Source organism: Phyllobates terribilis, unplaced genomic scaffold (assembly GCF_046119375.1).
Source record: "Phyllobates terribilis strain yellow unplaced genomic scaffold, ASM4611937v1 Scaffold_3__8_contigs__length_932513732, whole genome shotgun sequence".
Taxonomy (NCBI): Eukaryota; Metazoa; Chordata; class Amphibia; order Anura; family Dendrobatidae; genus Phyllobates; species Phyllobates terribilis.
In genome coordinates this window covers 618,176,949-618,191,060 of record NW_027362763.1, presented here as the reverse complement: position 1 = coordinate 618,191,060, position 14,112 = coordinate 618,176,949, and the positions used below count along the sequence as shown (strand labels likewise).

The following is a 14,112-nucleotide window of genomic DNA, read 5'->3' as shown; positions in this document are numbered from 1 at the left end:
TCAAAACCGGCTGTTTGCACAGAGCGAGCTTCAATTCCTGGAACACCATCTCCGCCTCAGAAGACCATTTGGCCATTGCTGTCTTTGTACCTTTAAGCAGGTCGGTCAGAGGTTCGGCTATGATGAAGAAATTCTGGATAAATTGCCGATAGTATCCCACAAGTCGTAGAAATGCTTGATCCTGTTTTTTGGAGGCTGGTTGCAGACAACTTTGGATTGCTTCAACATTTTTTACTTACGGCTTTATTTCACCCCTTCCGACAATATAGCCCAAGTACTTCGCCTCTTCTTTTCCCATGGCGCACTTCTTTAGGTTTATGGTAAAGCCGGCCTTCCACAGCGCATCCAAAACCACCTGTACCTTCTGTAAGTGACTTTCCCAATCTGGACTGAAGATCACGATGTCGTCTAGCTAAGCGGTAGCGTACTTCCTCTGCGAGGCTACGATTCAGTCCATGTCCCTCTGGAAGGTAGCTGGGGCTCCCTGCAGACCAAACGGCATTCAGGTGTACTGAAAACTCCCATCGGGTGTTGAGAAGGCAGTCTTCTCCTTGGTACTTGTAGACAGGAGAATTTGCCAATACCCTTTTGTTAGGTCCAGGGTGGTTATGTATCTGGCTGGCCCTAGCCTTTCAATAAGTTCATCTACCCAGGGCATCGGTTACGCGTAAAATTCAGACACTTCATTTAGTTTTCTGTAGTCATTACAGAACCGCCTTTGTCCGTCCGGCTTCGGCACGAGAGCAATGGACCTGGACCAGCCGCTCTTTGATAGATTGATGACGCCCAAGTTCAACATTCTGCCCACCACCTTGGAGATCACCTCGCGGGTGGCTTTGGGGATCCGATATGGTCTCTGGTTCACCCATTTTTGCGGTTCCATCAAGATCTCATGTTCTACAACCAGCGTACATCCTGGCAACTCCGAAAACAGGTCTCTGTTTCGCTGAAGCCGTTCTCAGCACTGTTGCTTTTGGGCCGGTGACAGTGTCTCTGCCACTGTGACCTCTTCGACCCTGGCTTCAGGATTGGCCCCCAGACAGGTAGCTTCCATTGGTTCCCTGTCTCGCACAGTATAAGCAGGTTGATGAGGTATATCTAGTATGGCTTCCTTCTTCCTGAATGGTGAACTTTTTAGTTGACATCAGTCAACTTATCAACCACCTCGTACGGCCCTTGCCACTTGGCTAGAAATTTACTCTCAACCTTCGGTACGAACACCTACAGTGCCTACAAGTAGTATTCAACCCCCTGCAGATTTATCTGGTTTGATAAGATGCAAATAAGTTAGAGCCTTCAAACTGCAAACGAGAGTAGGTTTTATGAACAGAAGCATAAATCTTACAAACCAAAAAGTTATGTTGCTCAGTTGAATTTTATTAAATTTTAAACATAAAAGTGTGGGTCAATTATTATACAACACCTATGTTTAATATTTTGTGGAATAACCCTTGTTTGCAATTACAGCTAATAATCGTCTTTTATAAGACCTGATCAGGCCGGCACAGGTCTGTGGAGTTATCTTGGCCCACTCCTCCATGCAGATCTTCTCCAAGTTATCTAGGTTCTTTGGGTGTCTCATGTGGACTTTATTCTTGAGCTCCTTCCACAAGTTTTCAATTGGGTTAAGGTCAGGAGACTGACTAGGCCACTCCAACACCTTGACTTTTTCCCTCTTGAACCAGGCCTTGGTTTTCTTGGCTGTGTGCTTTGGGTCGTTGTCTTGTTGGAAGATGAAATTACGACCCATCTTAAGATCCTTGATGGAGGAGCGGAGGTTCTTGGCCAAAATCTCCAGGTAGGCCGTGCTATCCATCTTCCCATGGATGCGGACCAGATGACCAGGCCCCTTGGCTGAGAAACAGCCCCACAGCATGATGCTGCCACCACCATGCTTGACTGTAGGGATGGTATTCTTGGGGTCGTATGCAGTGCCATCCAGTCTCCAAACGTCACGTGTGTGGTTGGCACCAAAGATCTCGATCTTGGTCTCATCAGACCATAGAACCTTGAACCAGTCTGTCTCAGAGTCCTCCAAGTGATCATGAGCAAACTGTAGACGAGCCTTGACATGACGCTTTGAAAGTAAAGGTACCATACAGGCTCGTCTGGAACGGAGACCATTGCGGTGGAGTACGTTACTTATGGTATTGACTGAAACCAATGTCCCCACTGCCATGAGATCTTCCCGGAGCTCCTTCCTTGTTGTCCTTGGGTTAGCCTTGACTCTTCGGACAAGCCTGGCCTTGGCACGGGAGGACACTTTCAAAGGCTGTCCTGGCTGTGGAAGGCTAACAGTAGTTCCATAAGCCTTCCACTTACGGATGATGCTCCCAACAGTGGAGACAGGTAGGCCCAACTCCTTGGAAAGGGTTTTGTACCCCTTGCCAGCCTTGTGACCCTCCACGATCTTGTCTCTGATGGCCTTGGAATGCTCCTTTGTCTTTCCCATGTTGACCATGTCTGAGTGCTGTTCACAAGTTTGGGGAGGGTCTTAAATAGTCAGAAAAGGCTGGCAAAAGAGATCTTTAATCCACACATGTGAAGCTCATTATTCTTGGTGCCTGAACTACTTCTTAATACTTTTGGGGGACCAAACAGAATTCTTGTGGTTTGAGGGGTTGAATAATAAATGACGCTCTGAATTAACTTTTAACGTTTTTTAAAAAAAAAAAAAAATTTGCTGCAGTGCATTTCCCACTTCCAGGCTGATCTACAGTACAAATGTCACAATGCCAAGTTAATTCCGCATGTGTCAACCAGCTAAATCTGCAGGGGGTTGAATACTACTTGTAGGCACTGTATACCCGGTCTCCAGGGCTGAATTGTCACAGCTTCGCAGCCTGATTGTAGATCCTTGCCATATTTATTTATATATATATATATATATATATATATATATAATATATACGTGTGTGTATAAATGTACAGTACAGACCAAAAGTTTGGACACACCTTCTCATTTAAAGATTTTTCTGTATTTTCTTGACTATGAAAATTGTACATTCACACTGAAGGCATCAAAACTATGAATTAACGCATGTGGAATTATATACTTAACAAAAAAGTGTGAAACAACTGAAAATATGTCTTATATTCTGGGTTCTTCAAAGTAGCAACATTTTGCTTTGATGACTGCTTTGCACACTCATGGCATTCTCTTGATGAGCTTCAAGAGGTAGTCACCGGAAATGGTCTTCCAACAATCGTAAAGGAGTTCCCAGAGATGCTTAGCACTTGTTGGCCCTTTTGCCTTCACTCTGCGGTCCAGCTCACCCCAAACCATCTCGATTGGGTTCAGGTCTGGTGACTGTGGAGACCAGTTCATCTGGCGTAGCACCCCATCACTCTCCTTCTTGGTCAAATAGCCCTTACACAGCCGGGAGGTGTGTTTGGGGTCATTGTCCTGTTGAAAAATAAATGATGGTCCAACTAAACGCAAACCGGATGGAATATAATGCCGCTGCAAGATGCTGTGGTAGCCATGCTGGTTCAGTATACCTTCAATTTTGAATAAATCCCCAACAGTGTCACCAGCAAAGCACCCCCACACCATCACACCTCCTCCTCCATGCTTCACTATGGGAACCAGGCATGTAGAGTCCATCCGTTCACCTTTTCTGCGTTTGCACAAAGACACAGTGGTTGGAACCAAAGATCTCAAATTTGGACTCATCAGACCAAAGCACAGATTTCCACTGGTCTAATGTCCATTCCTTGTGTTCATCAGCCCAAACAAGTCTCTTCTGCTTGTTGCCTGTCCTTAGCAGTGGTTTCCTAGCAGCTATTTTACCATGAAGGCCTGCTGCACAAAGTCTCCTCTTAACAGTTGTCGTAGAGATGTGTCTGCTGCTAGAACTCTGTGTGGCACTGACCTGGTCTCTAATTTGAGCTGCTGTTAACCTGCCATTTCTGAGGCTGGTGACTCGGATAAACTTATCCTCAGAAGCAGAGGTGACTCTTGGTCTTCCTTTCCTGGGGCGGTCCTCATGGGAGCCAGTTTCTTTGTAGCGCTTGATGGTTTTTGCAACTGCACTTGGGGACACTTTCAAAGTTTTCCCAATTTTTCACACTGACTGACCTTCGTTTCTTAAAGTAATGATGGCCACTCGTTTTTCTTTACTTGGCTGCTTTTTTCTTGCCATAATACAAATTCTAACAGTCTATTCAGTAGGACTATCAGCTGTGTATCCACCAGACTTCTGCACAACACAACTGATGGTCCCAACCCCATTTATAAGGCAAGAAATCCCACTTATTAAACCTGACAGGGCACACCTGTGAAGTGAAAACAATTTCTGGTGACTACCTCTTGAAGCTCAACAAGAGAATGCCAAGAGTGTGCAAAGAAGTCATCAAAGAAAAACATATATACAGTACAGACCAAAAGTTTGGACACACCTTCTTATTTAAAGATTTTTCTGTTTTTTCATGACTATGAAAATTGTACATTCACACTGAAGGCATCAAAACTATGAATTAACACATGTGGAATTATATATTTAGCAAAAAAATGTGAAACAACTGAAAATAGGTCTTATATTCTATGTTCTTCAAAGTAGCCACCTTTTGCTTTGCACACTCTTGGCATTCTCTTGATGAGCTTCAAGAGGTAGTCACCGGAAATGGTTTTCACTTCACAGGTGTGCCCTGTCAGGTTTAATAAGTGGGATTTCTTGCCTTATAAATGGGGTTGGGACCATCAGTTGTGTTGTGCAGAAGTCAGGTGGATACCCAGCTGATAGTCCTACTGAATAGACTGTTAGAATTTGTATTATGGCAAGAAAAAAGCAGCTAATTAAAGAAAAACAAGTGGCCATCATTACTTTAAGATATGAAGGTCAGTCAGTGCGAAAAATTGGGAAAACTTTGAAAGTGTCCCCAAGTGCAGTTGCAAAAACCATCAAGCGCTACAAAGAAACTGGCTCACATGAGGACCGCCCCAGGAAAGGAAGACCAAGAGTGAAAGTGGTAAAAAAAAAAAAAAAATCTGTGGTATTGCACTTTTTTTTTAAATTTCACCGCACTTGGAATTTTTTTCCCGTTTTCCCGCACACGATGTGGTAAAACCAGTAATGTCCTTCAAAACTACAACTCGTCCCGCAAAAAATAAGCCCTCACACGGCCATATTGACCGAAAATAAAAACACTATGGCTCTGGGAACAAGGGGAGCAAAAAATGAAAATGCAAAAACGGAAAATCCCGGGGTCCTTAAGGGATTAAGGTTATGCAACTGTCTTAACTCTGTTTCACTGAAACCTTACCGTTTTGTATATTAATACTGTTAATGGTGAAAAATCCATTAAAAAATAACGCTAGAACACAAAATCCATGTTCAAGAAATGTAGAAAAGTGATTTTCTTCTCCTGAAAATCTTAATTACTTGGTTTCGGTGTAATCTGCTGCCATAAAACATAAATAAACATAAATGCAACCATTCAGAAGAGCTTGCAAATTAGATATTCTTGTTCTGTATAAAGCGCTGCGTGGAAAATCCCTTTAAAAAGATTTGCATGTTTAACAGTTAAAGGAACACTATAACCATGACATAGGAGTCAGTGCAAGGCAAAGGGATTCTCTGTGATGTTCTTTCATTCTCTGTAAATGTGCATATTTCCTCTTCACAGAGTAAGAGGACAAGAACTCTAGTGTCACCTATTGAGAGTTTCGATCCTAAAAGTCAAAATTGACTCTTTACTGACCCTTGCTACATGACTTAGGATAAAAAGCCAAAACTTGACTCTTGATGAGGAGCAAACACCCCAAAGCACCTCTACAAATGTTCATTAGTGTGTGGTTTGGCTTTTTATCCCAAATCATGTGGTAAGGCCCCTCCCTCATTCAAGGGTCTATATTAGTTTTCAGGATAGCTAGCCCAAATAGATGGCACAAGAGTTCCTGTCCCCTTCCTCTCTTAATACTCTTAGTATATTTAATTTTCCAGATGAGCATTGCATTACCTAGAAGTCTCCTTACGCCAGCTTGGCACTCTCCGCAAGGAGAAACTTTCCTCCTTAGACCTTCATTCTCTGTGTCATTTGTGACCCCTACAGGCCCTACACTAATGTGCTTTTTTGTAATCAAAAGTCTGTGTAACTTATGGCCAGACAGTTTATCTGCTGAGTTCCAGGTAGATAGCACAATTTCTGCACCTTAAAGTCCATTTTCTTTTACAGGATTTTGACGAAGGCAGTTTCCTGCTGTCAAAGCGTGATGTAGTTCATCTGACACCACATGAAATAGTCATTGCTAAGAATGGGGAGATTACAGCCATGTTTTTATTTAAAATGTTCCAGCCTTTCTTAGAAGGCTACCAGGTATGTTTACTACATTGTACAGTATTTTTTTTTTTACTATATATCAGAACTTAGCATGCATAGAAGACAGATACTTGGTATAGTTTTTACCCTACTAATTATATAGGAGATGTCTATTTTAGTGGTTTCAATTAGCATAGCAATACATATTTATATTTGTATTATTTTCTATTACTAAAACATATTAAACAATTTTAATATATTGAATATACCGAAGTGTTGATCATTAAAACTACAAATTAGCTCTAAAAAAGAACACGCTTAAATAAACAAGCTACATGGATGAAAAAATATTAAGTTATGGCTCTCCCAAAGAGGGAGTAATGAAAAATGGATATAATTACTTTGTCATGAAGCCCAAAATGGACTGCGACAGTAAGGGATTAATACTTCAATATTAGCATACTTTACTCATCTAGATTAAATTCCAATACTGAATGTACAATAGATATGAAAAGTCTACACAACTGATAAAATACTGGGTTTTTATCATGTAAAAAAAAAACCATATCAAAAAGAATCATTGCAGAACTTTTTCCACCTTTAAAGGGAATCTGTCATCCCTGGGCCTATTAATAACCTATTAATATGGGCATACAGGTGGTAGAAATGTTAAACTAGTCATACATTCCCCATATTAATGGTCTTGTTGTTGTGAAATCGTGTTTTATAACTTTAGGTTCATGATTCCTTCCAGGCCCCGGAGCGTAGGGGGCCTGGAAGAAATCCCTGCCTCTTCTCTTCATTATAATGTCACACCCCTCCCCTGCACGTCACGGTGCTCTGTGACGTGTAGTTGCGGCGCCGTAATCCCGTGCCTGCGCCTTGCACTCCCTCCACGATCCGTACCTCTTCTATGAGAGGAAGTTGAAGTGACTCGCCAGCTCCTGCACAAAAAATCACGAAATACACTATTCAGGAACTCCAACTTAAGTGCTCAGCATTGAACACAAGAATGTGATCCCGATTTTATTCTGGAAGCTATCAAAAAATATTATGTACCCCAAAATGCTAGCAATAAAAGCCCTAATTTATCCCACACAAAATCGGCCCCTACTCAGGTCCGTCATCTGTCAATGGAACTAAACGGGGTTCCTACATTACTGATAGAACAAAGGCTCTGGAAAAGTGACTTGGCTCTCGCCCCCTCTAATAAAATCCAGTGAATTCTTCGTTCCCAAATCCAACCCCTTCTTCTGAGCCCACTGTGCCTAAACCTCAGTAAGTGGCCACATGTTTGGCACTATTGTAGTGGAGAGAAAGCACTTAACAATTTACGGGTTGCATATCGCCAGAAGCAGAAGCTGGGTACAATGTATGGGGGTGCTACAATATATGTGGGCACTACCCTGTATGGGGGCACAATGTATGGGCTCTAAACTGGTATATCTGCAATTCTCCAGAAAAAAGCCTGGCCTGGATATTTATTGCAAAATAGTCACTGCAGCCGTAGATTCATTGAGAGGTGCAATTTCTTCAATAGGGTCACTTTTGGGGGTTTTCTGTTGTTCTGGCACCTTTCGGGGCTCCCCAAATTTCGCCCGCAAACTATTCTAGCAAAATCTGTGCTCTAAAAGCCAAATAACGCTCCTTCCTTCTCAGCCCTGACATGTGGCCTAACAGTAATTTCTTATGTCATATGGGGCATCACCGCGTTTGAGAGAAATTGCGCAATAAATTATGAGGTCCAGTTTTACCTATCAACCCATGTGTACCTGAAAAATTTGCAGCAAATACAGTAATTACATTTTTACCACTAAAATGTCATATTTCCATGTCTCAATGTTATAAAATTCTGTGAGGACCTATGGGTTAAAAATACTCACTACACCCCTAGATGAATTCCTTAGACAGTGAAGTTTCCAATATGGGGTCACCTGGGGGGGGGTTCTGATGTTCTGGCACCTCAGGGGTTCAGCTAATGGACCCTACGATATATTAAAATGATGTGATCAGCTGTCATGTGCCCCTAACAGCCGCAGGTGGCATCGCGAGTTAACATGTTAAATGCCGTTGTCAATCTCCAACAGTGACATTTCACATGGCCGCACCGGAAGTGCATCATAAGACCCGCCCGTCACATGATTGCGGGCTGCCGATGGGTTGGCATGACAACCTGTTGTCTGCAGGAGACCCTTGTGGTTGTCATAGCCGATCTGCTGTGAGCGTCGCCCAGCGAGTGCCGCTCATTGCAGATGAGCATTTCTGAAATACAAAGCAGGGCTGAAGTCCTGCTATGTGTTGCACAAGCGATCATGCGATCACAGCTTCTAGTTTCACATGGAGACTATTGAAGCAGGTAAAAAGTGTAATATATATATATATATATATATATATATATATATATATATATATATAATATAATATATATTTCTTCGTTTTTTTTGCTTATCAGCCTAAATTTACCATTAGCATAAAACATAATATGTCATGAAAATAACAATCTCAAAATTACTGGGATATGTTGAAGCATTCCAGAGTTATTACCTCATAAAATGACAGATTTTTCATATTTGATAAATTTCATCTGGTCACTAAGGGGCTAAAACCCATCCTATGTGATAATATATGTGAGGCTAATGGAAATGTAGTCTCTGTGAGTGGAGATAAAGGGAGGGAGAAAGAGTAATAAAATGCTGATAGGGGTTTGTTATAAGTGTCCATATTTAATGGAACATCCTCATAAAGAAAATAAAGGAGGCATCAAATCAGGGAGAAGTAATTATTAGGGTATGTGCCCACGATGCAGATTTTAAGCAGAAATTTCCTGAGCTTTTTTTCCACTCCTTGGCAGAAAAAACGCATGCAGATTTTACATGCGTTTTTTCTCCCAGGGAGAAGCTTTTTTTAAGCGTTTTTACATGTGTTTTTGCATGCGTTTTTTCAAGCGCTTTTCCAAGCGATTTTAGCATCACTTGGAAAAGGGCTTGACAAGTTGGTCACACAATATAAATCCCTGGCGTGGATTTATATTGTGTGACCGAGATTTCTGCTTAAAATACTGCACCTATAGTTAAAAAAAAAAAAAAAGAATTCTAAAGTAAAAAAAGTATTCATACACACCTCTCCGGCGGCCCCCCGTCTGCTCCAGGCGGCGTCCTCTCTCCTCGACGGCCCGCGGTGTTCTGCCAGGACCTGCGGTGATGTCCATTTAGTCAGCTGATGGTTACGCGACCATCACCTAATCGCTGACGTCATTGGTCGCATGACCATCAGCCAACTAAATGACGTCACCGCTGGTCCTGCCAGTACACCGCGGGCCGCCGAGGAGAGAGGACGCCGCCAGGAGAAGACTGCGGGCCGCTGGAAAGGTGTGTATGAATATTTTTTTTGTTTTTACTTTATAAATCTTTTTTTTAACGTGCAGGTACCATGGTACCCAGGTTGTAGGAGAGTCTCCTCTTCTCCAGACCCGGGTACCATCCACGCATTAAACCGCATAACATCGCATGTAGACATACAGATGTTATGTGGTTCAATGCAAGTCAATGGCGGCGAAATCGCACAATAAATGGTTGTGCTGCGGATTTTTCCGCAATAATAATCCACAGCGGAAATTTCCGCAGCATGTGCACAGCACATGCGGATTATCATTGGAAAACATGGCAGACATCTGAACAAGCGATTTTAATGCGTTTCCGCAGCGGAAATACCGCCGCGGAAATGCATTAAATCCGCATCATGGGCACACAGTCTTATGGGGGACTTCAACTACTCTGATATAAATTGGGAAGCCGAAACCTGCAGATCCAGCAAAGGAAACTAATTTTGACAACTATGAGAGACAATTACCTTTCACAACTGGTTCAGGACCCAACAAGAAGGGGGGCACTGCTAGACCTAATATTAACCAATAGGCCAGACTGCTACTTGGGTCACTTGAGTAATAGCGATCACAAAATAATACTTTTTCCTGTATCCTTTAATAAGATGTATAGTAAAGGGGCTACAAGGACACTAAACTTCAGAAAGGCGAATGTCCAACAACTGTGAGATGATCTTAGTGTCATTGTCCTGAGAAATAAAAGTACACAATGCAAATGTGACATTTTTTTAAAAAGCATCTTGGATAGGACCTGTGCACAAAATATATATACACAATAAGCACACTACAACTAATGAATACATGAGTCCAATAATGCTACAAACGTTAAAAACGTAAAAGGTACTTAGCAGTCTTTGATCAAAGAGCACAAAAGCCATTCAGCCACGTTAAGGTGTACCTTTCAGTAGCTAAGGACCATCCATATTAAATGTCCTACATTTCCATGTGCCAAAACAGCCCCATGTGAATGGGAAGTGAAAATGAAACCAGGCATAGCTAGATGGGTGGATAAGGGTGCTGGGTCCTGGAGTGGGCCACACACCCTGATAGGTATTACACAAAAAAGAAAAAATAGGACCCGCAAACCTTTAGTATTAAATGAATGCACAGGTGCACAAATACTCTGTGGCCAATATACTAACATATATGTACATGGGTCCGCACACTGCGACTAATGAATACATGAACTCCAATATTGCTACAAACGCTGAAAACATAAAAGGTACTTAGTTAGCGTTTTTCAATTAAAGAGCGCAAAAGCCATCCAACCATATCAAGATGACCTTTTGGTATGGATGGTCCTTAACCATAATGTTTGCTAATATTTGTTTGAGGTATGTCCAGTTCTAGGTAATTTCACTGTTGTTCCAAACTGAATCCATTACTTGATGACTGTCTTCAGTGTTCAATGGTATATCTAATGCCTTGGAAATTGTGTGTGCTTTTTCAATGTTTTATTTATTGAGAATCAGGAATAACAAATAACAATACAACATCAGTTAACCTGAATCAAAAGGAAATTACAAAACTAATCAAACGTGAGTTTGAAAGAAAGAATGATTATGGAAAAATATAATAATTCCATGGGAAAAAAAATGTGATAAACTTTCGAAACAAGCAGCCTATGTGGCTAGGAAAGATGATTCCAAATTTTTCTTGTTTAAGCTGGAGCAATACAAAAAGACAAGGAACAAATTTGTACTATAACAAGAAAACTGATAACCAACGAAAATAAAAGAGAAATGTAGCAGGAATAGAGAAGGGGAAAAGAGGGGAAAGGAGACAAAGGAAGGGGGGTTGGTCCAATTGTTTGTCGAAGTTAACATGAAGATATTAGAAAAGCCTATGTGACAGAAGAAATAAAGTTAGCAGTGTTTCTGTAATGCTGCCAAGGTGTCCTGACACGTTGAAAAGAGGTAAGATTATGCATTGGCAAAGCTGCCAGTTCTTCGGTATGGTATAGTTGGTCGATTTTGAGAACTAGTTGTTTCTTATTTGGTATATCTGTTGTGCGCCAAAGCAGCGGAATAAGAAGTTTACCAGCTGCCAGGACGAATGAGACTAATTTAGATAAGGATTTTTTATCCGGTTTAAGTGGGAAATTTAGAAAAATTTTCTCTGGAGTTAAGTCCATGCACATGTGAAGCAGCTCTGTCCAGGTTTGGGATACTATTTTCCAGAATTCTTGAATGATCGGGCAAGATCACGATATATGGAGGTAAGATCCCTTATCTCTTTCACATCTCCATACAAGGTCTGGAGTGGAGGGAAACCATATATGAGTCTGGAGGGCTGTACTATTGTGTAATTATTTTATAGGAGTTTTGTTAGACTCTGACACATTGTGAGGGACTATGCGAGAAATTGTATATTTGTTTGACTTGAGGTTCAGTAAAGGAGATGCCCAGATCCTTTACCCATTTTAACAGGATTGCTCTTTTCGAGGGGATATCTCTTGTTATCAGGATATTATAGAGAGAAGAGAGTATTTTTTTTTTTGGAGGTCTTGTCTGCGAACAAAGGGATTCCTAAGCCGTGATTGGTCTGGATGGTTTCCCATTAATCATGGTTAGATGTACTGGCTTCTTTAAAGATTCATAGTGGAGGTAAAGTTGGACATTGGGTTTTGCCTTCATTTCTTGATAGGAAATAACGGTGCCATCCTTCAACAAATGGTCTATTAAGGGAGAGGTATCTGTGTTCCTATCTATATTATGTATCATGGGTTTCTCTAGCTTAAGGCTAAAAAGTCTGATATTCATGATAACTGTGAAAAAGGATGGGAAGGAAAGTCTGTGACTGATCTCCAGCATTTAACTGTTGTGCGGGTTAGAAGGTTGTAAAATGTATTTTTATGTGTTAAAGCGGGAGAAGAGAAGATTATTGAGCATAGCGGGATAGGAGATTTATGTTATTTTAAGGAGAGCCATGGTTTCCCCTTTGGTTTTCTAATCCACTCAATAGTTCTGGAAAGTGCTGCGGCTTGGTAATAGTTATGTATATTGGGAGCACCCATACCACCTGATCTTAGAAAGCAATAGAGTATGTGAGCCAAGTCTTGCTCGGTGTTTGTTCCAGATGTATTTAATGAAAAATTAGTTAACTTTGGTTACATATGTTTTTGGTAGAGTAATGGATAGCATTTGAAATAAGTAAATGAATTTGGGTAAGAGAATGCTTTTAGTTAGGTTTTTTCTACCAAACTAAGAAATATAAGGAGCCCTCCACTACTTTGTGTGTTCCATGACTGACATAAGAAGACGTTTGTAGTTTAGATTAAATAGGTCTTTATAGGATGCACCAATCTTAATGCCCAAATATGAGATATAATTAGCTGGCCAACTTAATGGGAATTGGGATTTAAAGCAGTCTATAGTGTGTGTGTAGGTATGTTTATTCCCAGTGCTTCTGATTTTGATACATTTATTTTAAAGTTGGACAGGGACCCATATTTCTCTAGAATCTGCAAAAGGGCTGGAATGCCTTTCTGCGGTTGGGTCATGATGACTAGAAGATCGTCAGCGAAGGCCATGGTTTTGTGATATATTCCTTGTAAGTTCACCCCCACTATGTCGTCACATTGGTTGATGGATTTAATCAAGGGTTCCATCACCATTATAAATAAAAGTGGTGAAAGGGGGCTGCCCTGCCTTGTTCCATTGTGTATAGTGAAAGGCATAGTGAGGGAGTTGTTGAGTTTAATTTTGGCCCGAGGGATGGGAGTACATCTGGAACACTGCTGAAATCATGTCACGAGGGAAATTAAAGCATTTAAGTCTCATGTAGGAAATTCGAGTCCACCCTGCCAAAGGCTTTTTCCTCATCGGTGCCTAAAAGCACCAATGGAAGCTTATGATGGATAGAATACTGTGTCAGGTGAAGGATGCGCCAGGCGTTATCCTTGCCCTCCTTTTCCTTAATGAAGCCTGTTTGGTCTGGAGATATCAGATCTGGGAAAAAGTCTGCTGTGCGCTTGCTAGCATATGTTTTGAGGTCCACGATTAGTAAAGAAATCGGTCTGTAGTTATTACAACAATTCTGGGTCTTTACCTTCTTTGTGTATGAGAGAAATGTGGGCTTCCAGTGTTTAGGGAGGAAAGGATTCACCTCGGAGTATTCAGTTACACATTTTAAGAAAGTCGTGTTTGATTATCCTGGAAATGGTTATGTAAAAGAAGCCCCATCAGGGCCAGGTACCTTCCCCTTGGGACTATTTAACAGGATGTACTGGACCTCCTTTATATTGAATGGTTTGGAGAGAGATGCTTGTTGTTCTATAGAGAGTTTAGGTAGTTTAAGTTTAGTTAAAAAAGATTGCATGTCTGTACGTTTTCTATTTTTTTCAAGGTCAGATTCATCTGGGTGGAGATTACCGTATATAAATTTGAATAGTATTTTAATAATTCTGATGAGATCGTGCTATGATCCAAAGTACATTGACCACTGGGAGTTTTCAGGACGTGAATTTA

General features: G+C 41.2%; 1 protein-coding gene across 2 annotated transcripts in view; it reads left to right on the top strand.

Annotated features, from left to right (window-relative positions):
• The window catches only part of GNPAT (glyceronephosphate O-acyltransferase), a 355,670-nt gene that overhangs the window by 255,580 nt on the left and 85,978 nt on the right, over nucleotides 1–14,112 (top strand). For both annotated transcript variants that reach the window (XM_073671501.1, XM_073671499.1), the window contains one exon: nucleotides 6,178–6,318. In XM_073671501.1, the coding sequence (XP_073527602.1) occupies nucleotides 6,178–6,318 (141 nt within the window). The remainder of the gene's footprint in view (nucleotides 1–6,177; nucleotides 6,319–14,112) is intronic.